The sequence below is a fragment of the Hirundo rustica genome, chromosome 7 (assembly GCF_015227805.2).
Source record: "Hirundo rustica isolate bHirRus1 chromosome 7, bHirRus1.pri.v3, whole genome shotgun sequence".
NCBI classification, from domain to species: Eukaryota; Metazoa; Chordata; class Aves; order Passeriformes; family Hirundinidae; genus Hirundo; species Hirundo rustica.
Window position 1 is genome coordinate 3,536,148 of NC_053456.1, and position 25,750 is coordinate 3,561,897.

At 39.1% G+C, this 25,750-nt stretch overlaps 1 protein-coding gene across 12 annotated transcripts in view; it reads left to right on the forward strand.

The window, feature by feature from the left end:
* GTDC1 (glycosyltransferase like domain containing 1) overlaps window positions 1-25,750 on the forward strand; it is a 274,459-nt gene that overhangs the window by 45,521 nt on the left and 203,188 nt on the right. For 11 of the 12 annotated variants that reach the window (XM_040069039.2, XM_040069048.2, XM_040069037.2 and 8 more), the window contains one exon: window positions 6,968-7,178. In XM_040069039.2, coding sequence (XP_039924973.1) covers window positions 6,997-7,178 — 182 coding nt within the window. In that variant the 5' untranslated portion in view covers window positions 6,968-6,996. Of the gene's footprint in view, window positions 1-5,488; window positions 5,584-6,967; window positions 7,179-25,750 lie in introns of those variants that run through there. The other variant, XM_040069044.1, reaches the window with a different exon arrangement.

The window sequence follows — 25,750 nt, forward strand, 5'->3', positions numbered from 1 at the left end:
CAAATAAAATCAGTTAAAATATTTGGGACTTTTTAAAAATTAATAAATATAGTCTTTAAACTGGCCATGAATGCACATTGTAATTCTTACCTTCTGTACAGAAACTAGTCTGAAGCTCAGAGTGTGTGGAGCACATTTCTCATCATATTCTTAATAAATCGGAGGAATTTCAAAATGCCAGCCCATTATTACCAGACTGGGAATTTTTCTGTAATAGGGAACTAGCAACTAATATGTCTCCTGTCAAGTTTAAAAATAGTGCTACATCTCCCATTACCACACCTATTAGTTCCCTCTCCTCTCGGAGATGCTCTAAATCAAGGATCCTTCATCTATTTAAACCTAATGTAAGCCTGCAGCATCATCAGTGCTATCAAATTTATAGTCATAGGTGCAGCACTGGAAATGTTGAGTCCTGTAAACTGTGCTGATCCTTCAAGTGCTGTAAACACACTGCAAATAAGTTGGATAAAGCCAACATATCATTTAACAACTTTAGCAGTCTCTGTTAAAATCAGCTTTCATTTTTCCAGGCTTCTGAATTACATGGCAAATGAGAGCTTATAATTAACTGTTAAATCATAATAACTAATTTTCCCTCAGATCCAATTGCAAACCTGGCATACTCTCATATGAGGTTGTACTCTCATATTAGAGCTGTATATTTTTTTTATTTTACCTTGTTTAAAAAAATCCTGTTAGTGGTGAAAGAGCACCTCAAAATAATGTAAAACTTTTTTTGTGAAGATATTTAATATCTTCTCTGCAGCATACTTGTGTCAACTTCTGTGAATCTGTTTGGATCATTAAAGGGAAGAGACAGGAACAAACCCTGTGGAAAAGTTAATTGGGTTTGCTGGTGATGGGTGATTGTGGCTGTAGTTGTTTCCCTGGAAGAGCGTGACCCTGGCTCTCCATCACACCTTTTCTGTGTCTTTTTCCCTTTTATCTTGCCTTTCTTTGGAAGAAAATTTTCCTAACTAAATATTAACAATGCTTAATTTTCCTTAGTTAATCTGAATTTGTGCAAACAGGTTACAGAGTACTGAGTATCCCTCATACCCTGTCCTGGGTAATATTTAGTCCCATGTATACAATTTAGGAGATCAATTGCGCACAAAGAAGCCAAGTTGTGTATTGTAATTGCCATTCCCAGTGTACTGAGGATCATGCACATCAGTCAGGGAAATTTCCCTGAAAATGTATCTTTGGAGTGCTGTGCTCCAAGGGAGGATGGAGGCTTCCCCACTGAGGTAGCATTGACTGTTGTGGTTTTGAGTTAACCATAAATGTGATGCACAGATGTCTTTCTCTACTGGAAAAAAAGTATAAATTGCAATAATTTATTCAGTATAGATTAAGATCTTCAAAGATGTTGATTGAGGATGGCTAGAAGTATAGATGCAAAGTATTTATGACAGTCTCAGACTGTGTCAGGGAAGAAGGTGAAAAGAAAATTCTAGGGATTAATTTCCTTTTTTTTTGCTTTTCTGTAGCTGGAAAAAAAGCAGATTTAATTTACAGCAGAAAATTATGAGGGTCATAAGTGCCTTTGCCTAGATAAAATAGTAAAACAATTTAAATTCTGAGTTTTAAAATGCATACACTGCATATGCATTAACAACTTTTTCCTAAGGATTTATGGCAATATTGTTAACTTAGCATTCACAGGGTAATGTGCAGATTTTACAGCATGTTACTTTCTAAATGCATAAAACTCCAAAAAAAGCCTTTACTGTCTTGTGTCAGGGTGTCTCTGGATTGATAGCCATGGGACATCTTAAGACTCTAGCTTCCAATTCCTACTGTTTCATCTGAAGTTGAAAACACAGATGTAAGAACTGAACCTGGCTGCCCTCACCCTTCGCTTAAGATCAAACCAATTCTTTTGAAATTATATTACTTGCAATTGTGATTGCATCATAGAATCACAGGATGGTTTGGGTTGGAAGGGACCTTAAACCTCATCCAGTGCCACCCCCTGCCATGGGCTGGGTCACCTTCCACCATCCTAACCTGGCCTTGGACACTTCCAGGGATTGCAAGGGCAGCCACAGCTTCTTTGGGTGCCCTGTGCCAGGGTCTTTCCACCATCACAGGGAAGAATTTCCTCCCAATTTCTAATCTAAACCTGCCTTCCTTCAATTTATAGCCATTCCTCTTGTTCTGTCACTGCATGCCCTTGTGTGTGCAGATCATAAGCACAGTAAAAATGAGATGTGGTATTTTAGTGAAACCCAAGCAGGCTGGGCAATCCGTGCAGGTTTCTTTCCTTGCTCCCTCCAGGTAATGGTAGATTTTGGCATTCTGTAGGTGTTTGCAACTCCCAGGTTGTCTGCGTGGACCAGACTGTGGTTTATAGGTGTCACTGGTAAATTAATGTTACTGACGCTCAGACATCCAAATACAGGTGAATGATTTTGTTTTACCACATTCTCAAAAGAAGTGGAGGATTTTTTGGTTTTTCCAGTTGATTTATATAAAAGATAAATTGTCATTCTCGCTTATGCAGTTTAGTAATGACAAACCTTAGAAGCGGTACTTTTGGGTGATCTAAATACAAGTTAAATTTTGGTCAAACCTTAAGATGCGATTGTGTTTAAAGTACAGCTTTGGGGTTTCGGTGAGTCACTATCGTGAGTGGGAGGGCAGTGCAGGCTCTTTCAGTCTCTGTGTGTGTGTATTTACAGCACATCCCCACTATAGGTAGGGATGGGAGGGAGAAGGGGCAGAGGAGGAAAGGTAAGGACTCTGAATAGTCCTTTGAAAAATCGTGTTTCATTGCAACGTGGAACATGGAAGTTTTTTGCCTGTTATCAGCCATCACAGCGTGTTCATGTGAAACAATCCCAGGTTTAAGTATGTTGATGTCCACAGGCCGTACCTGGTGGATTTTGCAGTGGGTTGAGTTACGAGACAATGACCCACGTGTGCTTGGGTACAGCCGCGGAATAAATTTCTCATACGTGTGGGACTATGACGGTTAAAACAATCATTACTGAAACCATATACCTTATTTCCTGTAACTAATAGCAGATCTCTACCTGTGGAATATATTAACAATTATTCCTTTGGGTTTGGATGGTTGCTCAGCTGTTTTGTTGGACAGATTTTTAGACGTGGTCTGTAATTTATGTTGTCTGAGTACGTCAATGAACAGAGCTAATTATGGCTTCGTGATGTGAACTGTGCTGATGTTTGTGAAACCACACTTCTGCATGTAAGACAGAGTGAACGTGTGTTCTTTAATAAATTGTGGAAAATGATGGGTTTTCTCTGCCTAGGTTGGTTAAAAAAATACTTAAGTTGGTGTTCACCTAGAGTTTAAAAAGAAGCCTTGATTTTGTGGCTGATTGAACAGTTAATTCTTCTGTGCCTTTAAAGTAAATTTTTATTTATTACTCTGTACAGTACTCAGACTTCCTTTTAAAAAGAAATTATTGGTTCAAACAGCAGTGGCCCTTTCAGAGACTCCATCGCTTGCCATGTTTCAGTGTGGGGTAGAGCTGCAGCAAGTGACAAAAGTCCTGGCTGAATGTCACTGTGAGCTGCTGGCTTTGAGACAGCACCTAATTACCCACCTACACTTCTCAGTACTTCAGTATACCTCTGTATTAGTCATGTCATTTTGACACTGTTACCACTTTGAAGATTTTTTTTTTCTTTTCAGATGTGTAATGTGTATCCTGAGGAATGTGCTGCTCTGTATGGTAAAGACAGAGTAGGAAATTTTTCAAAGGAAAGGATCCTGCAGCCGTGTGGATGGGGTTGAGCTGTTGGAGGAACACCCAGGATTGCTGGCTCCAGAGAGGAAATACTGTAATGAGAAAGGGGAAGCAGTTCTGTTTTTCTAATATTTGTTGTTTTCTTTGAAATGGGGAAAAGAATACCTGGAGTGATTTATATTTAATTGAGGATTGCATTCCATCAGATACGGTGAATGTTCTCAGGCCATTTATCAGCTGTGTCTTTTGGAGACCTCTGAGGAGTTTATGGTACATATTTACCTTAACTTGGCTGGGTCAAGGGAAATAAAGCAAAAATAATAGCTGTTATTTTTGTATGTGAACAAAACTGGAAGTCATGTGGGTGAAATATGAGCCAAACGACCGTGTCCTACCTCCTCTGTGTCTTTCTAAGTACAAGAAATTATTAGTTATATATAATACAATTTCCTTAGCATTATCAGTCTATCTTTTAAAAACAGAAGATTTATTGACTTTTTAGTTGCTTCATCTTAGTCAAGCCCTGAAGTGAACGTGACATATATTGTACTGCCATTATCCTTTAGTAGTATCTTACATAGTTAGCATCTTATTTAAAAAAACAACAAAAAACAGAACAAAAAGGATTAAAATAAACCTTATACTGCTTCTTAAATAATATTATAACATTTTTTCGACATTGAATTTGTTGTATGCTTCTGTTAATGTACAGAGATCACACAACAACAGAATCCTACAAGTGCTAGTGAGGATTTTAATAAGCCATATCTACATTTTTTGGGGTGAGTGTGTTTTGCAAGAAAACCTTTAAGCTTTAGGTCGTCCCTGGGAAAAAAAATGTGCCATTGCTGATTGTCACCCTCACGGGCTGCTGCCACGGGGTCTATGAGTGTTATTGTGAAGAATTACGTATCAAGAGCTATCTTAACGCCCACTCCACGACACATCCGCAATTCCAACACAGTTTCCCAGTGTAAATAGCCAAAGAGGGTTTATTGTATGGCAATACTTGTGTAATATTTGCATCATGCAGTTTCACTAATAGATCTAAAGGTAGGTAAATGCAGAATAATTAAGTAAATGTCAGGGTCTTTAAGCGGGAGGAAACACGAGGACTGAGCAATCTCTTACTGTCAGCATGTACAGTCATTCTCTGTTCCCGTGAGGGATGTACAGTGAAAACTGGTGCAAAATAAAACCAGAGAGCACATTGTGGGTTCAGCTAAACCTGGTGATAAAACCAGTTTCAGAACTAGTCTATTGAAGTGTGGTTTGATCAGATGCTTCATGAACAAATTGCCTTATTACTGATACTGCTAATGATTTGTAAATTAGTTGCAAGCCTCCTCGAGTGACTGACTCAGTGGCATTTATCAACTTTTCACATACCCCCATTTTTAGGGGCTGAATTTATAAAATGCTTCCCTTTAGTCCCTTGAATTAAATTTTTGGTGGCATTTGATGACAAGCATAGCATGATTAATTACAAATTGTTCTTTAGGTGAATAGTGCAGATTCTAAACCACAGCTTGTGTTTTTATAGCAGTTATTACCCTGCAGGCTCCAAAAGGGCTTTGGAGGAGAGAGTATGATTTTGGTTACATCATTGTAAATTCAGAAAACGTCAGTGATCTCAAAAGTGTGATTTTTTTGAAATTAGGTCAGTGGAAAAGAGATCAGAAACTGCTTTGCTACCTGAAAATAAGCAAGCTCCAAAATGGAGTGAAGTATCTGTTTCCAGATGGCTTTCCTTTTGATTCTGCAAAGAACATATTTGTTAAAACAAGTAATTTATTTGAAATATTATGGAGGAATGAATAATGGAGCAAATGATAACCTGAATCCAGGCTGAATTAGGGTAAGAAAGTTGGAGTGTGGAATGTTTTTTTCTCTTTTCTGATTGTTCTGTAATGATCCAGAAGCTCTATGTCACTATTTTATCTGGTACCATGGTGGGCCAACAACAAAAAACCTAAAGGTTTCTTATGTTTTGTCTCCCAATTAAATTGATTCAGTGTTTGGGTTTTTGTTACTGGTTAACTGATCTTTTGATAGCTACAGTGCCCTTAAAAGGCTTTTTGTTTTCTACCCTCTGATTACAGAATACATAAAATTTTTAACTTGATCTTGAATCAACTAAATTTCTCAACTATGGTTGAGATGATGATTGAGATTTTCAGGAGAGTATGCAGTGCCCTGTTGAATTCTCACTTCTTGTCACCAGAGGTTTTGGTAAGATAAGGATTACAGTCTGAAACCACTAGAAATTGCAGGACAGGAAATGGGTGTAAGGTCTTGCAATATAGTCTCAAACACAAGTCCTGCGTAACTGAGTTCATCAGGGAGTCCATCATTCTTAGGGAATGTTGAGAGGGAAACCATGAGAGAGGTGTTTGTGGATGGTGAACACCTTTCAGGGTTTTGCTTTCAGCTTTTGTGTGTGGTGGCTTTGCTCGAAGCATGTGAAAAGCATCTTTTGAGCACCCTGAGGGCGTGACTCATGAGGGCGATGAGCAATATTCACCAGGTTTTCATCTGTCCCCTCACTTTGGGCAGCACGTTCTGCATCCTGTTTGTGAGCAGCTCTGTGGCTTTTTGTCTCAGAGCTTCCTTGAGCCTCCTCTAGTGTTCTCTTCCACCCACTTTGAAGTATTCAGAAGAAATAGGATGGTTTACATCTCCTGTTGTCGCTGGGGTTGTAATCCCAGCAATGCAGGAGGGTGTCCTAGGGGATGCCCCAAATGCATCTCCTCAAGCTGCTCTCTGCCTTTTAAGTCTCTTATCCAAATCACTGTTCTGGCTGAAGTGTGTTTGAATTGCTCTTTAATTTTCTGTGCCACCAGGAGAAGGAGGGAAACCTGTATAAGAATGAATAAGATAATCTGAAGTTACAGAATAATTGACTGTGTTGGATAGTTATTGGATAAAATAAAGCTATTTTTAAATATCCGATTGAAAACAAACCCATAAACTCAAAATACAGTGTGTTCCTAAGTCTTGCGCATTTTCATTCATTTAAATGTTACAGGCAGTATCTTTTAAAGGTCAAAATAAAAAATAATCTAGTCATCATAATTGCTAAGTAGCCTTTTCTGAAGTAAACTCATTACTATAATATTAAGGATTATATTACGAGGCCTTGCAGGATGTTTCTTCTCCCAATATAATTTTCTTAAGTAATAACAGTAGTAATAATAAAGATATGTTTCTAAAATAAAATACTTCTCTATTTTCATTTTCAGATTTCAGACAGTCCTGAAGTACTTGGAAAATGAGCGTCCTTCTCATTGAACCTTTTTATGGTGGCTCTCACAAACAGCTGATGGATCTTCTCCAGGAAGAGCTACAAGAAGATTGTGTCCTCTGCACACTCCCAGCCAAGAAGTGGCATTGGAAGGCACGGACTTCTGCTCTTTATTTCATGCAAACAGTCCCAGCAAGTTCTAATTACAGGTAACCAAGGGATTGAATAATTTCTAAGCTCAAATTACACAGATGCCTTCAACCAGGTCTCTTGAACTTACTCCTTGTTTGTGTGCAAGGGTGTAATTAAGGACTTACAGTGGGGTAGCACAGGTTTTTCTTCTTGGGGTATAACTGAGAAATTATATGTTTTATTTAGAATTTCCTAGACTGTTTTGTCTTGCATCTCTAGCCCATGGGAGTCTCTCTGTCGGGGGCTCCTTTTCAGGAGTTTAAATTCCCCGGCATTCAGGTGGTTTTAGAGTTCTGGCCCTCTGCAAAGCTCTGTGCCAAACACAGGAAAAGACGGAGTCTTCAAGGTTACATGCTTCGTTTATTAGTTATCTTACAATTTTCTCAGTGTCCAAAAGATGTTTGCCGCGGCTCGGACATCTGGTGACTCCTCCTGTCTCTGGACTGTCCTTATCTTTTATACTAATTGCTACGTATTCTTTATTTACTATTTATTACCAATGTCTTTCACTATTACTAAAAAGGTCATCTTTACTCTGACCCAATCCTCGCTAACTACTTTGTGCCAACGTCACTGCAGAAATGGAGTGAGGGAACAAGAAGGAAGAAGAAAGAGACAACGCCCCAAATTCTCCATCTTGCCCCATTCACTTCAATGCCAAAAATCCCAAACCCACTGTTTTTTCACCCTGTGATATACTAAACTACTATTTTTCACACTCTTGTGGCCTGCAATGCTTCCTGCAGTGCAAGAAGCCTCTCCCATGGACTGAAATCAAATCCAGTGTCTCTCTGAGCCCTGGGCTCTGGGCTGGGGTCCCAGACCCCCCTGCCCAGGTCCCTGACCCTCCAGGGCAACCAAAGGAATGCCCTGGACTCCAACATCTCTCAGTATCTGGGTACCTGATGTCTATACATGTATGTGTATCTCTTATTTGAAATTTATCCTGTGAGCTCAGTCATTCTGAAAGGTTTAAACTGTGCTTCACACATTAGGCTGAGAGATGGCGCAGATGTGAACACTGCAAGGTTCCTCACGTGCCCTCCTATGTATATGTTAGCAAGTCTGATTTATCAGTGTCCTGCTCAGGCTGACCTGGAGGATTAAGGGGGCAGTTTTATCTTAATGATGGTCCAGTTCAGTAACATGCCAGCAACTGTGGGTGTCGATTATACATTTATGTAAGTGGCAAATTTCCATCAGCTAGAACCTGGGCTGATAAAAACAGGCGATTTAGGTCAACAAGATAGCTATCAAGTAGTGAGAATCAGCCCCTCCAGAGCCAGGCTGTCTCTATACCCAGCAGTTTTTCTTGGCCTACCTGATCAGATGAGATGTGGCGAGGTGATTGTCTGGAGGAGTGAGATAGAGCTTTGCTCACAGCATGCGGAACATTGTGTGGGGACTGTGCACCTTCGTGGGGAGAGACTGTTCATGCACAGGGTTCTTTTAGCACAAGCAGCTGCAGAATGGACTTCAGGAGGACTCTGAACACATGTAGATGATGTGCCAACGAGTCGCAGTTCAGAACTGGGTCTGATATTTTTTACCGTGAGCCAGTAGGTGCTTCCTGAGGAAGGGATATCACTTTTCAAGAGTAGATCTGTGCTCTAGAAGGCTGCATTTGCTCAGTGTTACCCAGCACAATGTCTAGGCCATCTTGGAACACATTTTGTGTAAATGTGCACCTTTTCCTGTGCCTGCTTTTGGCTCCCATTTAAAATAATCTTCCGCCCCAAGCCAAATGTTATAATTAATTTTCCCTGTTTTGTCTTGTGCGAGGCATTTAGCATTGGTTTCCTCTTGCTTTCTTTTTGCAACAGTTTTGTTTTGGAGGAGTGTACATGACAAACTGTTATGTAAATTTGTCTTGTATCACAACCACATCCTCCAACGCATCACAATGTTATCTGTGTTCCTTCAAGGTCAGCAGCCCAAGCTGTCCAGCACTAACTGTATTAAACTAATCAGACATCACTCATAGACATACACTTCATTAGTTTAACTTACAGTTACATTGACCTAAGATAACTTAACTCCAATTTGTCAAGTAACCCACATCTTGGGGAAAGGGGGAGGGAGCGCTGACAAAAAAAAAAAAACAACAACAAAAAAGCAAAATCCCACAAAAAACCCAACAACCCAACAAAAAACCCTCAACTCAGCAGCCTGAAAACTGACTTGAAGTTAATAAACTTGCAATCTGTCATAGACTTATGTGCACATACAACCTTTACTGACAGCAAGTAAATCTGATCTAACCAATGGAGCATCTTAAGGAGAGGAAAGCATTTTCTTTGCTGGTGCTGTTCGGGTTGGAGCAGAGGGAATTAAACAGTCAAAGTTGACAAAGGTGCGATGGCTAAAATAGAATTTGTACCTTGTCCTCGCAGGCAGCATAAAATTTTAGGATCAAGGGCTGATATGGCTGGTGAGAGGAAAACTGATTAGAGGTACCTTCTACTTTACTTGCACATTTTTAATGTTTGTTTTGTAATTTGATGTTTTGATTATTTTATTAAGTTGAAAGTATAAATGTATCAGATTCAACCTCGTATGGATGACTACTCTCCTATTAGAAAGCACATTGGTTAAAACTAATTTTAATTCTATTCTTTCTAAGCTTTCTAATAACCACTGAAGATCAGCTTCCCAGGTAGTAGTTTGTAAAGACAAAATTCCATTGCAAACTGCGTGTTTGGAATTGCACATTTAAATATTTCAACCTTCTTGTGAGGTCGTGGAAAATATCAAATTTACATTGCTTATAATATTGACATTATTTACAGAAAACCCCCTTTATTTTATAAGTGCTTTCCATGAATGTGACATTTCATAAATACCTTGTTTTTATTTGTATGTTTAGTAGTGCATAAAGGTCACAGATATTTCAAGTGCAAACACTTGTGATAAACGGAGCTGCCTTACTAAATCTTTGTGTTCAAACTGTACTTTATTTCAAGATCCTGGTGTGTGTGAGAAGTAACAGTGATGCTGTTAAGTCCGATGTTAGATACATTTTAGAGAACTAGTGTAGATATGTTTTAAAGGACTTAGACTTCTACCCATATAAGCTGAGTTTTGGGAGCAGGAAGGTTTGTTAGTTTAAATGTGACAGCGAGTTAAGGAATAGTCTTAAAAAGCGCTTTTGAGACAAAGGGTGCAGTGCAGAGCCATAAGTGTTAAATTCAGATGCTCTGCAGTGAGCAGAGAGTTTCTGTGATGAACTTGCTAATTGTTTTATCAGAGAACAGACGTGTCCTCCCTTGAGCACGAACTAAAGCTGAGTTGGTAGCGAACAGGGCATTTAATGTTACTTTTGTGAACTGTACGGCCGTTCTCTTGGTGTGCAGTAACATTATGTTCCCAAGAAGGTGGAGTTCTCCCCGGGACTGTCACAGGGAGAAGGTGTCCTCACCCTCCAGGGAGAACACACAGAGCCGTTACGGGAAATAACGGACACTCAGTGCTTATCTGCAGTGTTGTGTGGATTTATATTCATTCCCCAATGCAAAGTCTGTGCTGCATTTCTCCAGAAAGGTTTTGCTTTTCTGTTTTCTTGGCTTTGTTGAGCAATGTGCTTAAACCAGCTCATGTTTTACTTCATCTCCTGAGAAGAGCACGGGAGCCCTGAGGAATGGGAAGTCCAAGCATGCAGAGTCCCTTCAGTTTAGAAGGCCAGAAGGAGAATTTAAAGGTGGATCACTTGCCTTGAGATCTTGAAATGATCGCACAGATTGATGTGCAGCAGCCACAGACTGAGTTTTAATTGCTGTGGAGTCACAGATGATTTTTTCTTTAATTGGAAAGAAGGTATTTAGAGGTTGCGCTGGTATGAGGAGTTTCCAAATCACAGCATTTGAAATGCACTGGAAAAAGGAGGAATTACTGTCTGCTTTCTCTAGACAAGGTTTTCAGCCATCTGAGAGTTTTGTTAGGAGTTGGTGGGATATTATCTTCTTCATTCCATGGGTTTGGAAGGTCCAGCAGAGCCTCCTCAGGCTGCTGGCACTCTGCAGAGCTTCTGTGCACACTGCTTTGTCTCCCAGCTTCCTTCAGACAGCTTCCACTCCTTGATAAATGCGGGTGTCTGATCTTTAGCCTAGAGTTGTTTTCCATAGCACACAGCAACTCTTCTGTAATCCTAGAATGCATGTAAAAAAATAATTTTTTTTAGCTTCCTTAAAATTCTTAATTCAAGGAAAGTTCTCAGATTTGAAAATACTGTTGCACCATTTTATGAAAAGCAAAAATGCTTTTCTTTTTCCTGTAATTATTTTCTTTACTACAGTGAACAATCTATTAACTTACAGATAGTAAAACATTGGTGTTACACATTAGATGAAAGGAGTTTATATTTTAGGAGCTATCCTCTACAGAAAGTAATTCACTCTCCAAAAAGTTAGTAGCATAAGACTGTAAAACAGTGTGACTGAATTCAGTGTGGCTTCCAGTGTATTTTGATAGCACTGCTAGATTATTTAAAATATATATGTATAAATATTACGTATAACATTCAGTATTGCCCCCCAGGTAGCTGTTCATATGAATAAAGATTTTATTTGTAATAGATTCTAGCCCTGAAATACCCCTAGGGTAAATGTTAGCATATATATACCCCTTGATATCTGACAACTGTATTTTAAAGACAAATTCTGGGCTTTTTACATTTTACAAGAGAGAAAACAAATTATTGTTTTCAATTAATAGAGCTCTGAAAAAAACCCCCGACCTGAGGGTGGTGTTCAGCAAAGGAGAGAATATTTCAACAGTATGTAATGTAGATGTGGTTGTTTCTTGATTCTGTTTTTTTATTTTTTTTTTTAATATTCTACTAAAATCTGCTATATTTAAGACTGTTTCAGATCTGATGCTTTTGTTCTGTTCTATAAAGGACAAAATGCATTACTATAGTGTGAATTTATTAACTGTTGGGCTGTTTTAAATATCTTAAAAAAGCAACCCTTTAATTTCTTTTTTTTCCAGTGAGTAGTTAAATTCTGCTGAAAATATAACACTGTGTGGCTGTGTGACCATTTGCAAGCTTGAGGATTTAACTGTTTTCTAGATATTTTGTTTTCAGAAACATTTCTGCATGCCCTGGAGAAGGTGTTTGAGGATGTGACTCAAAGCAGGGCAGGGCAGGGCAAATTTCATTAAATCCGAATACATAGATACCCATTTGTGCTGGAAACATTCCTGCCTGTTTACATCTTTCTGTGAAATACTGGAAATGTTTATATAATTTTTGTAGGAATTGCAATAATTTGTCCTGTATTAGAGGCCTTCCTAGAATTTGGCCCTCATAATGCTCAGGTAAGGAATGAATAAATTCTATATATGAGTAGTACATTAGTTAAAAGAAGATAACCAGTTGCCTGCAGATTTAAAAAAAAAAAGCTTATCTGATACTGTTTGGGATTTTTTGGGCATATTTTGTGGTGTTTGTTTCTATATACAGGTGAATAAACATAAGCCTAATTCATAGCATTAACTACTAAGAGTGTGTATTTTAGTGTTACTGCTCAAATTCTCTGCATTTGAAGATGGGACGTGTCTCATCTCTTTGGAATTACTGAATAGTTTTATGCCCAGAGGTTGTCTTGGTTTCACCCCATGTCTCTCTTGCTCTGTGTGTTTTAACTGCAGTTTTGTGTAGGGTACATTGGAATGTGCTCCTAGAGATCCCTTGTGCTTTGATGAGCTTATGTAAAGGCAGGAATATATAAGGTGATTAAATGTAATGTCCAGTATCCCATAGGGACCAGGTTCAGGTCTCCTAGAAACACAGAATTGCAGACTGGGTTTGGTTGGATGCGACCATGTCATTTGCCATGCGACCTTTGCCATGGGCAGGGCCACCTTCCACTAGGCCAGCTTTCTCCAAGCCCTATCCAAGCTGTCCTTAAACACTTTTTTGATTAAAAATACCACGTGGGTGTAACTCATGATCGGTACAAATCTCCACAATCTCACCTTGTTGTGGAGGTGCCCAAAAGGAAAGTGCGGGAGCCCCTGCGTCACCCTTTCCTCCGCTCTCCCTCTCCCTCACTCCACCAAGGGTCATTACTTCTTTAATTTCATTAGTGCTAAACTTGCTTGCGTGTTTTTTTTTCCCCTGAACAAATTGTTTTGAGTTCACCCAGGTTAGCTCACACGGGCTGGTGCAAACGCACGCGCATTTGTCCTGCCCACGCTCCGAGGGAGCTGGCTGGGAGTCCGCTCCGCTCCGGGGGCCAGATGGCCGTCCTAGCACCATGTTGAGCCTAAACCAATAAACCCTACTGAGATACGAGACACGGGCACCATGTACTGAGCTAAAACAACTTGGTGACTCCTGACCAGAGCTGGCTGGTGTCCAGCCAGCTTCGAGTGTAAGCACAGAGAATATACGTCCATATGGAACGGCACGAAGCTCCACCACTCAGCACAGATGATGCCCTCCACTGCTCTAGCCCTGGATAATAGAGGGTGTCCCAGCCTGGGTAAGGGGTGTGAAATTCTCTCTGCTGAGGGAGAGCTTGGAGGCCATCTGATGCTGGAAAAATGTAACATGGGAATGCATGCGTAAAACTGGTTTTTGTTTGATTTAGGTTGATATCGCCCCAAACCCATTCTGGAAACTTCTCCTGAGAAATGTTATCCATCAGAAAGAACTTATGAAGGGAAGCATATTGTCAAATGGATTTGAGAATGGTTTTTAACAAAACACTAATATAAATTAAGATGTGAAAGTTAACAGAAAAAAAACTTCTAGAATCTATATTTTTTTTCTTTTTTATATGGGGAAGATAGTGCAATTAAAAGCAAATGATTAAATGGTAAAAATATTTTATCCAGTAAAAAAGAATTAACCCAGTAAAAAATTAGGGGAGGTCTAGAGGCAAAATAATTTCCTATTGAGGATAACAGCACTGCTGTTATTTCTCTGCTCACAACCAGACTGCGAAAATTTCCTTTTCAATATGATAGAGAGAGGCTGCCTGAAAAGTTTTTGTGAAGCTGATGAAGGAGGTGGGATGTCTTTTTGAGGGAGATGAATTCCCTTGCTTTGAGGGTCCAGAAACAATGTTCTCGCGCTCAAAAGTCCCTGTACAGCATCATGATATAAGAAAAAAATGTTTTTATTCTTCTCTCTGTCTGCCGAAAAACTTGGAGGGGACAATCCAATAAGAACAGCAAAAAAATATTCTAAGAAACAGGACAAAAAAACCTACCAAGTAAACTACCTGAAATTTATTCAGGCAGACAGCAATGTGATCTTAAACATTCACTTTGCATTAATCAACTTTGCCTCAGATAAAATGCTGGCAGATGGTAGCTATTCATTTTAAAAGTGACAGGTTTTCTTTACGTTTTTGTGTGGAAACCCCCACATGCACTCTTCCCTCCAAAAACTTTACTTGGTTAATTTGTCCAACATGCTTTTTTTTTTTTTTTCTTTTTCCCCCCTTAAATACACTCCCATTATTAGGCAATTTCACAATTTGGATAGTTAAAAGAGGGTTTAGATGAGTTTAAATGCAGGCTGCTTCCTTTGAAGTCAAGGGAAGTGTATGTATGGGAGCTGAGTTTTGGCAGAAGTAAGCTGGGAGTGATGAAGACGATGCGGGGAGAGGTGCCGGGCCGGGAAGGACGCGGGCTGGGACTGCTGGGTGATCTCTACAAAGTGCTAATGTGAAATGGCAGTTGTCTGTTTGATGTGTAAAAGATTTGCTGAAATTCCAGCAAAATATTCTGATGAGAGAAGGAAAGAACAGTCTGGGTTTTCAAACCCAAGCATGTGTTTTCCTTTATGGTCTCAAATGCCGGGTGAAATCCTTATTTTTCTTTCTAAAATGAATTTTATGAATCACCTGGAGAATTGATATTTACATTGCTGGCAGTAAAATTTAATGAAATTGTGCATTATAATTCAGTATTTCTGCACTTAGGATTTTAATGAGGATTTTATCTGTCCTTTTAAATGGTTGCTGTGTATATATTTTATTTCTAGATTAGTTATGGATTACATTTCTGTTTCCAAATAACAAACATATACACTACTATATTATCAAGAATATGGTACTTTCCACAATTCATTGTCATTCCAGTCCATAACACTAATTTGATCTTCCAAAGGGAAAATAAAAAAAAAGCTTTAGTTTGCATCTAATAAAGAAGGATTCCCCCCACCGCGCCACCCCCCCCCCCCCTTTTTTTTTTTTTTTTTTTTTTTTTGGTGCTGCTCTTTTTTCTCTAATCTTAGGGTTTTTTTCTTTTATTAGCTCAGAAGTAAGTATTGCAAGTTTTGGCAGATACTTGCTTTGCACATGATTTAGATTTGTAGCTTTGTATTCTGATGTAATAAATAACTAATTTTCTTAATGATTACCCACAACTAGACTGGGTTTTATGAATTGATGCACAATGAAAAGGAATTTTACATTGTGCAAACTGTTTTTAGCAAAGCAGTTTTGGGAGAAGACCTATCTTAGCACTGATATAAATACATATACTTTTGGAGGTGTTTTTGGTTGGTTCGTTTGTTTTGTTTTGTTTTTTGCTAAGCTTTAACTTGACCCAAACACATTGAAGTTTGAAAGTCTTGGTTCAGGTAGCTGTGACATCTCAGCTTCCCATCTTCAGCTGAATCCAGAGGCCTTTCCTTACTTATTTCAGTCCATGTGCCTCTACCTGAGAGCCAGCTTGTATGGGGCTTAGAGCGTCCCATGGCAGGGGATTTGGAGCTGGATGATCTTTAAGGTCCCTTCCAGCCCAAACCAAACCATTCTAGGGTTCTTTTTCTACATCTGCTTCTTGTGTCAGCTGAGGGCTGTTAGCACCTGGCTGTGGGTATCCATGAGTTTCAGTGTAGATTTTGAAGGCACTGACCAGGTCCATGGTCAGTCTGGAAAATGTGCCCAAAGGTGGTTTTTGGGTTCTATCTTCTTGATTCCTCTGGGATTACAAGACTGAATGTCCCGAAGACAAGGCTGGAGTCCTGTGGATGCTCTCCAAGGTCAGCACCTCCTGGTATAGTGCCATCCAAGGACTCAGGCTGTACTCTTGGAGCCCACTCTGGTGTGAGCTGAGGCACGCTGGGTGAGGGTGGTTGTGGATGGATGGTTGCTTCATAAATGCCATTCTGTATCAAGCAGAAATGTTAGTCTAAATTGACACATAAACTACTTAATTTTGTGGATTATGGTACTGTTTCTCCCTTAAACACACAACGCATAACTCGGCAGGAGTTTGGTTACAATCTCTGTGCCAAACTTTGCCACAATGGAAAACATTTAATTTAAGATCATCTTCTGACTCCCCCAAACCACAGTTTGATCAATTTATTTCCTCCTCCTCTTCCCTTTCATATGTCTCAGCCTAAGTATTGGTAGGCTTTGAGTTCATCATTATGATGAAGAATTTAACTTCCCTTCAAAAAACAATTAGGAATACATACATTGTATCTGTTAATTGGAATATCTTTGCTATTTGAATACAAAGCAACTGCAAGGCTCTTTTTGTTGTTGTTCGTGGTGCTGTAATGAAGATTTCCACAATTTCCTTATTCCCTTGGGCAGTATTTTTCCTTTCTTGCCTTTGTCCTTTGTCCCTGTCTTTTCCTCCCTTCCTCCTGCACATTTACTCTGATGGTCCAGTGGACACAGTCATTTTAAAGAATGCTTTCCATTTCAGAGCACTGGCTGTTTTTATTGTTTATGTTTATAACCTTGCCTTCTTGTTCATCATTTCTTGTTTTAACTCTCTTAATTGCCGTTTTACTTGTTGCACGCTTGAACTTATATTTCTGTCTAGTTGCTACTTGAAGAAAGAATGAAGGAAACAGCTGTGGACACGATATCGAAAATAGATACGTGATTTTCTCATTGCAGAATTACTGGAAGAATTTCTTCCTTTTAACAGTAGTTCAAAGAATTATATGGGGAAAAATGTATTAAGAGTGGAGCTAATGTTTCTCTCACACCATCCTACCTGGATGCAACTACATCAGTCCTTTAAATTAGTGATTTACCAAATGTTTTAAAAAGAAAAATTGTAAATTATTATAGGTAGAACATTAGCAAATTAATTTCAATTTCTATTTTTCTTGCTGTTAAATGCTATTCCTACTGATTTCTGTTAATGTGTTTTCTTTGAGTGACAATATTTTTTTAATACAGCAAACTATGGAAAATAGTATGTATCTAGTTAAAACATGGACAAATCTTCATGAATTTAGGTTTTATGTAATGACATGAAAAAAAATTCTGAACACGTAACTCTGTGTATATTATATATGGAAAAACTAAAAATTGAAGGGGAGTAATTTGGGAACATCTGCAATTTTTTATTTATGTAAGAGAATATCCCATTTTTAATTAAAGATGGAATTTAAGAATGATAAATGGGACCATTATCTAGTAACAGTTAGTTTGCAGGCATTTTTTCCTAATGTTCTGCAGATTGCTGCAGGTTTGACGGTGCCTTTGGCTTTTGTGAGCAAAATGCATTTCCTACTAGTGACAGAAGAGTTGTAACTCACTAAACATGGAGCAGTTATCATGCATAGCGACATCTCTATGCTTAAACCCTGAGGAACTGAATTATTTTAAATTATTTTTAATGCAGAAGTTTCCTGGTAGTCAATTTTTTTAAAAAACCTAACAGTTAAAAATTTTATCTGCCAGATGAATTTTGAGAAATATTGCTAAAGATGATAAAACTATGTAAGAAAAGATGAATTTCAGGGGAGATTTTGGCAGGTTTTTGAAGGTTGTTTTTTTTTTTTTCCTTTGGTAGTAGAGTGACCATTTTCTTGTGGTTATTTTCTCTTTTTACCTTACCACTTGAATCCCTTCTTGGTTGCCACCATCCTAGACTAAAGTTGGTTCCAATTTACTGTTGCATCCTCAAGTCTTAGCTGTGGAGTGTCAAAGTGGGAGGAAAAAAGGTTGGGTAGGTGCTTTGGGAGGAACTTGAGTTAACCTCAGGTGTTGGGCATCTCTTGGTTTTTGTGACTCTCAGTTGTCCCAGGAGCCAATATTTGGTGTTGTCGTGTTTCTCCTTGACTTTCACAAATCTTCAAGGTCCTGACTGGGAGAAGTTCACTTGTGTGGGGTCAACAGGCTGTTGTGGTTACTGATGACTCAAATGATGCTTTCCAGCCAAAAGACTTTTTTTGGAAGAGGACTTGATTGCAGAGCCCTTGTCTTTGCCTCCACCAGGCTGTTGTGCTCAAGATTCCACCATCTACTCAAGGTGGAATCTGGTTTGCAGCAGAACTTGCACTTCTGAGGTTTAGTCCCAGCCCTGAAGAGGATCCTGTGGGCCCAGCCTAGTCTGGAGTTGGTTTTCAGTGGTTTCTGTGGCTGTTGAAGCATTTGGGTCTGAAGTGCTGTAAAGACAGACCTCAGGTCTTGTCCCCAAAAGCTCTGTAGGGAGGAGTGTCAGAAAAGAGTAATTTCCACAAAAGAATCTGGAAAATCAGTCTAATGTAATTATTGAAGATTGCATCATCTAGAAATAGTAGACCCCACCTTTTTTTTTTTTTTTTTTTTTTCCTAACATGGAGCAAAGAACCTGGAGTGTGCTCTTGCCTTGAATTGATACTCATTCTGGTGTAAACCCACTGGAAAATATTTTGATACTGTTATACATTTCAGAACAGAAGAAAAATATTCGATTTTAACCATAGAATCGTTAAGGTTGGCAAAAACCTCTAAGAACATCAAGTCCAACCATTAACCATGCTATGCTATGATGAGTGGAGTATAAATTCAGCATTAAAGTAAGCATCTGTACTTGAAAAATCCTAATTTCCAATGCTAACAGCTGCATGGAAGGTCATTGACATTGTGGAGTGCGTGGGGTCTCTGGAGCTCAGCGTGTTTGAAGTCAATATTTATGGTGCCTCTGTACCTCCTGTCATTAGCAGGAGGTTTTCAAGGGACTGTTCTTAGATTATATTTTGCACATGGCTCTTGTTTTCCTAGATACGGATTGGAAAAAAGTGAAGGGCGTAATAGTTTTCCTGTCTGCTGATGGGTGATGAGACCAACATGCTGGGGCCACGGGTGGAATTGGGGTGAATGAATTGGTGGCAGGGAGGGAGTTTGAGATGCTTGTGTGCTTCCTGCGTTTTTAAGGAGTATAAAGGATATTTCAGCTGTTGAGATGAAGCTCAGCAGCTGCTCTGCAAACTCCTAATGGAGCAGGGGACTGGGTTTTCTTTATCTCCAGTGTTTCCCTTTGGTCACAGATCCTGCTGGGGCTCCCCATTTCTCTTAACCCATAGTTTTTAAATGGTATGGTTGATACAGAGGAATAATGAAAATGCGTTTTGTTTTTTTTTTTTTTTTTTAATAAAATGGGATTTGGAGACAATATTGGTGCCTGTTAATTGCTAGGTACAGACTAAGGCTCTGAATGATGAAGAGGAAGATACAAAAGCTGTGTGCACCGAGCAAATACTTTGCTGTGCAGCCAAGCAGCTTTGCAACCACACTCTGGGTTGTTACAGCATCACTGTGGTATTTGCCTTCCCATTATCTCTTTAATTCACTTTTCCATGGTGTCTGGTCCATGCATATTTTACTTTGGTTTTAATTTTATTTTTTTTAAATATTATTTTATTTATTTTGCCTTCCAGCATGTGGTTTAAAACTGTAACTTCATTGACTCTTGTGTATAATATTTTTCATTTTTTTCTTTGAAATCCAGGGCGGTGTTTAGTGTGAACATTACTGTATCCAAGGTAGAATATTTCATGTTTTTGCAGATTGCTAGTATTACATGCCAGAGCAGCCTTCTGACCATGAAGCCCAGCCACGTTTGTTCTATTAGCTGCACTTCAGAAGTATTTGTTTAGTTTTTTCCTCAGATGGATAACCAGTATGGAACATTCTGTCCACAGAAGTCTTATTAAAGAGGTTAGAGCATCCTGCTAATTAGAAAAAAACTAATTAGGCAGATTGTTGAGCCTGTAACCAGAATTTTATATTTTAATGGATTTTGAAATGCGGTGTGCTCCCTTTTCCTATTCCACTTTTTTCCTTTTAAATGTCTGGAAACAGTCTTTTTTAGGAGGTTATGCATTCAGAATAAGAAAGCAGTAACATTTTAATTTTTGAATTTATTACATAAACTGTAGAAGAACTGTAAAATTGGTGAAACCAATAATTCATACCAGCCTCTTATTGTGGCAGAAAAAATAGTTTGATTACCTTCCTGTTGGTAGGTTTCAAGTTTTAACTGCCCCAATGAGGAGTTGAATTAAGTTCATGTGAAGAAACAGTATAATTTGTGGCTGTGTTAAAATTAGACTTAGATGGTACAGAACTCACAAATTACTCTTTGCTACTTCAAGCTAAAATTCATTGTTTCACTGAGCCTTGGGAAGTTTTTTGTGTTTAAAGCTGGATCAAGTCCATTTTAGAGTGCTCTTGTAGTGCTGTTAGAGACTTTTCATCTGGAAGCTGAAAAATTATCTCGTTCTCAGCTGTGGAGTGACCTGGAAGCAAAACCATTGGGGTTGGTTGGGTTTGCATGGTTCACATCTTAATTCCAGGTTTGCAAGGTGCCGTGTGGAAAGCAAGGCATGTTTGTGGCTGGGGACAAAACACTGGATTGGAGAAACATTTAAAATATATATATTTAGGATGGATTTCTCCCTAACATCTACTTTTGAACTCTCTTTCAACTGTGCCCCTCTACAAACTTTAATTAGTCGTAACCTTTTTTCAGGCTTGTCATTCTGCATTTTGCAAAATGCTCTGGCTTGTGGAGCAGCCGTGTGGCCGGGAGCCGTGGGCAGTGACCTGCAGTCTGTGTCAGGACCATCCTCTGAGATGTAATCCAAGGTGTACAGATGTTGCAGTTGGTGTGACGAGGTTGGCGGCCATCTGGAAGGTGGCCATCTGCTCCCTCCTGCAGCAGCAGAGCACCACACTTTTGGGGACCCCTGCCCCTTCTTGTCACAACCTGAGTCAAGACAATTCAGAATTGCCTCTTTGAAGGCTGATTTGGGAATATTGGCCAGCCAAGTGCTTGGCACTTAGAGAAGTAAGGGGTCAGGAAGGGAAAGCCCAATACTTCTAGACAAGATTTAGAAATGAGCTGTATCAAAGGACTTCAGTAAAGCACGGGAGACTTAAGATATGTAGCTTGGGTCTGGAAATGTAGGAGAAACCACGGAGCAAAGGGAGATGCAGCTTGCTATGCTGATAAAAAACAGATAGAAATGTCGCACTGGAGCACGGGGCTTACTATTATTTTGCTACTGCATCAGGAAATATATGAAATCTCTACCACATGGAAACAGAACTGTGGATACAGGGACTGGAGGATGGAGCAACTTAGGTCCCTTTAAGGAAAACCTTCCTACTTCCAGTCCAAGGAGGCTGAAAAGAAGGCAAAAATATTGCAAGACTTGTTTTTGTGGTGTCAGCCCCACACGACCAGACTGCCTATATTTGCTGGAGTGTCAGCTCTGGCTTTGGCCAGTCAGATTTGTGTTCAGCATTTGTGCTGACCTGTAGGTTCACACCCTTCCACACTCCTGCAGTTCAGTCTTCAGCCTGAAACCTGGGACTATTATCAACCAGACAGGTCTAGGTAGTTAGCATGATGTCATGTCTCTTCATCAGTTTATGGGGCAGGGCTGAAATTTATGGCCATAAATATTTTAAATTGTTTTTGTTTGGCTTCTTGGGGAGAAGAATTTCCATAGGTGAGAGGTTGTTTTGTAAGAGGCTCCACTGTATGATAGATCACATGGATGGTTTCAGTACATGGGGGGCTTGTACCCCTTCAGTGTCATAGGTTGGAATTGTTAAAGGCACTTAACAGCTTTACAGATTCTTGTTTAATTACTGGTCATTATTCTGAAGTGGATGACTCATTTAGCCTGCAGTGATAGGTGTTCTGGCCCTCTATATAATTCTACACATACATATTTTTGCTCCTAAGCACCACAAAAATGGCTGTTTTCCTCTTGTATGTCTCATTTCCTGGGGTAATACAGAGCAAATGGATCTGAGAGAGGCTATAGGATGAGAAAGGGGATGTTGGGAGCAAATTTGCATTAATCTGGATGGCTCTTGGTGCATACCTGAACTCTGCCATTCAGTTCTCACCTGGAAGGGTGTGTAATACTGCAATAAATTCATTATCTATTATCCATTCTTCTGTATTGGTATTTCAGATTAGAAAGTGGGCAGGACAACATGAAATTGAGTGCTTAACAGTGTTCTGACATGGTAAAGTGTTAAAATTAACATTTAAGCTAGTTCTGGATTAGCCATCATCAGCATTTCTTCCCTCAGTTAAGGCTGTGTGTGCTTCCCTGTGACCTTCTGTAAATCCTGGTGAAGGGCCATTGCAGAAGTGGCAACTTTGAATTTGCCAGTCTGTATCAAGAGCCAGCACTTGGTCTTGTTGCATGGAGATCTAAATAAATTTACATTGATCTCAGTAAATGGGGATATTTTGAACCTTGACTTTCTAATCCTTCACAGTTGGGTGTTTTTTTCTCTGCTTTGTCAAGGAAGATGACTGTAGTAAGACCATGAGCTGATTACTCCCTGTATTAGATAATAATTTCTTGATGTGGGAGGGATATTAAGAAGAATAGATGTGAGTGCTCTTGGAAAACTCTTTATGGAATAAGGTTTAAGCACTGTTGTTAATAGGATGCACATTCCCCTTCATGCTGAGTCAGGCAGAGCTTGGCTGTAAATCCAGGACGAAAATCAAGGAGGTCTTAGACACACTTGCAAAACATGTGGTGACTCTGCTGTCTTTAAAAATTGTCATTATTGCTGTGATTGCATTGTCACCTTTGGATTTTAGGTGGGCAGTAGTTGGAGTTTAATTAAAGACCAGTTCCTAATTCCATCTAGACCTGTCTGAAGTACCTCATTGTTCCCCCACAACATGTGCTTGTCTTATGACGTGCCATTGGCGAATAATTACGAGTTTGACCTAAGATTTGAAAAACCCTGCCTGTTTTAAGTGTCCATGTCAGTGGTGGAGGCTGCTGGGTGCAGGGAACAGAGGGAGGATGAGTGGCGGTACAGAAGGGACATCGGGTGTCCTGATGGAAAGGCACTGCATCAGTTACCAACTAATCCTGGCTTTTCCTGGGAAAATTAGAGATGAAATGTCTGCTTGGAATGAAAAGCTAATTTGATAGATGGAGGCTTTTGCCCATCAGTAGCATTTTAAAAAGAGTCCAAAAGGTTTTTGGGGTGGCTGCTCATGTTTGTTGAAGTCTCTTCAGTATGGAAAAATAGGGACTTATGAATTAGAGTTAGCCTTAGAGTAAGATAAAAGCTTGTAAAAGTATTTTTAGGGATTATTTTTTGCTTGGTTGGGATTTTTTGGTTGCAAAATCTTTCTGGATTATGTAACTGAAGTCAGCACAAGATACTACAATCTAGTTTGTATTTTGTGGGGTGCTCTGAAGGATAATCTGGAGGATGTTTGTGAGGGGAGTGGTAACAGTAGGAGGATATAAATACTGACTTTCTTTGTAGAAATTTTTCTTAGGCTTCTGAGTCTTCTTTTAATTGTGTAAGCTTTTTAAAACATTCAGGTTCATTTGTATATTCTCAATGGTTTTTCTAATATTGTTTGGTGAACTCTAGAATGCTCTACTGTCATTCCCAGCAGCTTTTCATAGAAACTTTTTCCCCAGTTAAGTATTTTTTAAGATGCTTTCATTATGAAAGCCCTTGAAGTTAAGATGAAGGTTTTTTTTTTTTTTTTTTTTTTTTTTTTAATTTTTCCCCTGTGTTGGCATATGAATGTGGTTTTGCCCTAGTGGCACTTCCCCATTTCGGATTATTTTCTACCTCTGCATATTATGTGATTTCTTGTTCAAGTGAATGACAAGATGATGTATGACACACTTGAGATGGTATTGAGCAGAGTATAGTTGGAAAATTGCAGTGATAATTTTCTTTTTACATCTCAAACTTACATGCCATTGAGAAAAAAGGGAAAAAAAAAAAAAAAAGAAGAGTGTAATAGCAACTCAACAAAAGCATAAGGGGAAACCTAGAAAAATTACAGGGAAATTTCCATAACAGATACACAAGTAATGCTGCTTTAATAATGATTTCCTGTCATGAACTATTTTTATCATTTGCCAGCTCTCTGACGTGGCATTCTATTTAACATTTTTGAGAGCCATGTTTTAATCAGATTAAGCTCAAGGAAACCGATAGGTATCTGTTTGGCTCATGACTTGTGCTTCTGTTTCTGATTTAGTCACAAGACTATTGTTGCTGGAATCTTTTAAACCCCATTTTGCTTCCACTTGCAGCTGGTGTGTGAGCCCGGAGGTTGAGTGCCAGGGATTTTCATGATATACACATGCAGGGCGCGTTATGGAATTATTTTGTAAATTAAAGAAGACTGATACAAACTGTGTCTTTTTCCTCATGTGATTAAATGGCTAAAAATAACCATCTATTTTTATTTTCAGGCGCTGTAATGTTTCTTAGGAACAAACTCACTCAAAGCAGTTTGCTTGGAGAGGCTGACCATGAACAGTTCTGCATTCTGATCCACTTTAGGAAAGCAAAAATCCTTAATAAATGGCAATATTCTTGCCTCATTTTATATAGTGTGCAACAAAATGATTGCTTTCCATGCAAGAGATATTGCGAGAATAAAATATAAACACCCATTTTTCTAACTTAGTTATTTTCATGTTTTCCAGTAATTTTATTAAATGAAATGGCAGAAAAGTTTCTAAGCAAAACTCGTGTGGTCTCCAATACTGAGCACATCCTGCAAATTTAGGAAATTAGAAAAAAACCAAAAAGGTGCTGTATAACATTTGGAATCATGATTGTGCTTGGGTATTAGTGAATTTAGCACCTCATTTGGTGGTCTCAGCATCCTGGAGCACGAGGGAGGACCAGCAGCCTGGCTTTTAAAAAGCTCTGTTTATCCATGTTTTCCTAATTTCCAGGGCAAAAAACCCCCCATGTATTACATTTCTAATGACCTCTTTTGTCTGTTGCAAATGCAGAGAGATTGTGTTCAACAGCTTGGTTTGTGTGGTGTCTTCCTGCAGTGTATTATTTATTTGGTTGACGTGTTCGAAAACTGCGAGCGTAAGAATTAATAAAGGTTATTAGTTACTTTCCATAATAAAATTAGCTGACCTTTAAGAGCATTATACAGGGGCTGTCTAAGTGGAAAAATGACAGAGTGCATTTTTATTCTGGTAGCCATTTCGATTACTAAATCTTACAGTCACAATATAGAAACTGCGCGTGGTGATTAAATGTGACTCTTGAGTGTATATTTGCAGACAACAATGAAATAAGTGGAATTTTTGTGTTCAAGACAGAATTTAACCCCTTGCTTACGGTTTCACCCACATCTTGTATTTGGTTCCATTTGAACAACGCAGAAAAAACAAAAAAAACAAAACAGAAACGAAAAGCAGAGAAGATGCAAATTAATTTTGTAAAATCGCGAGTCCTGTGGAAGCGACAGCGCCGGGAGTTCTTTGTGGTTTTTCTGGAGCATGATGATGTGCAGATTCCTGGAGCAGCCTGACTTGGGTCTGTAGCTGGGCACATACAGCTCA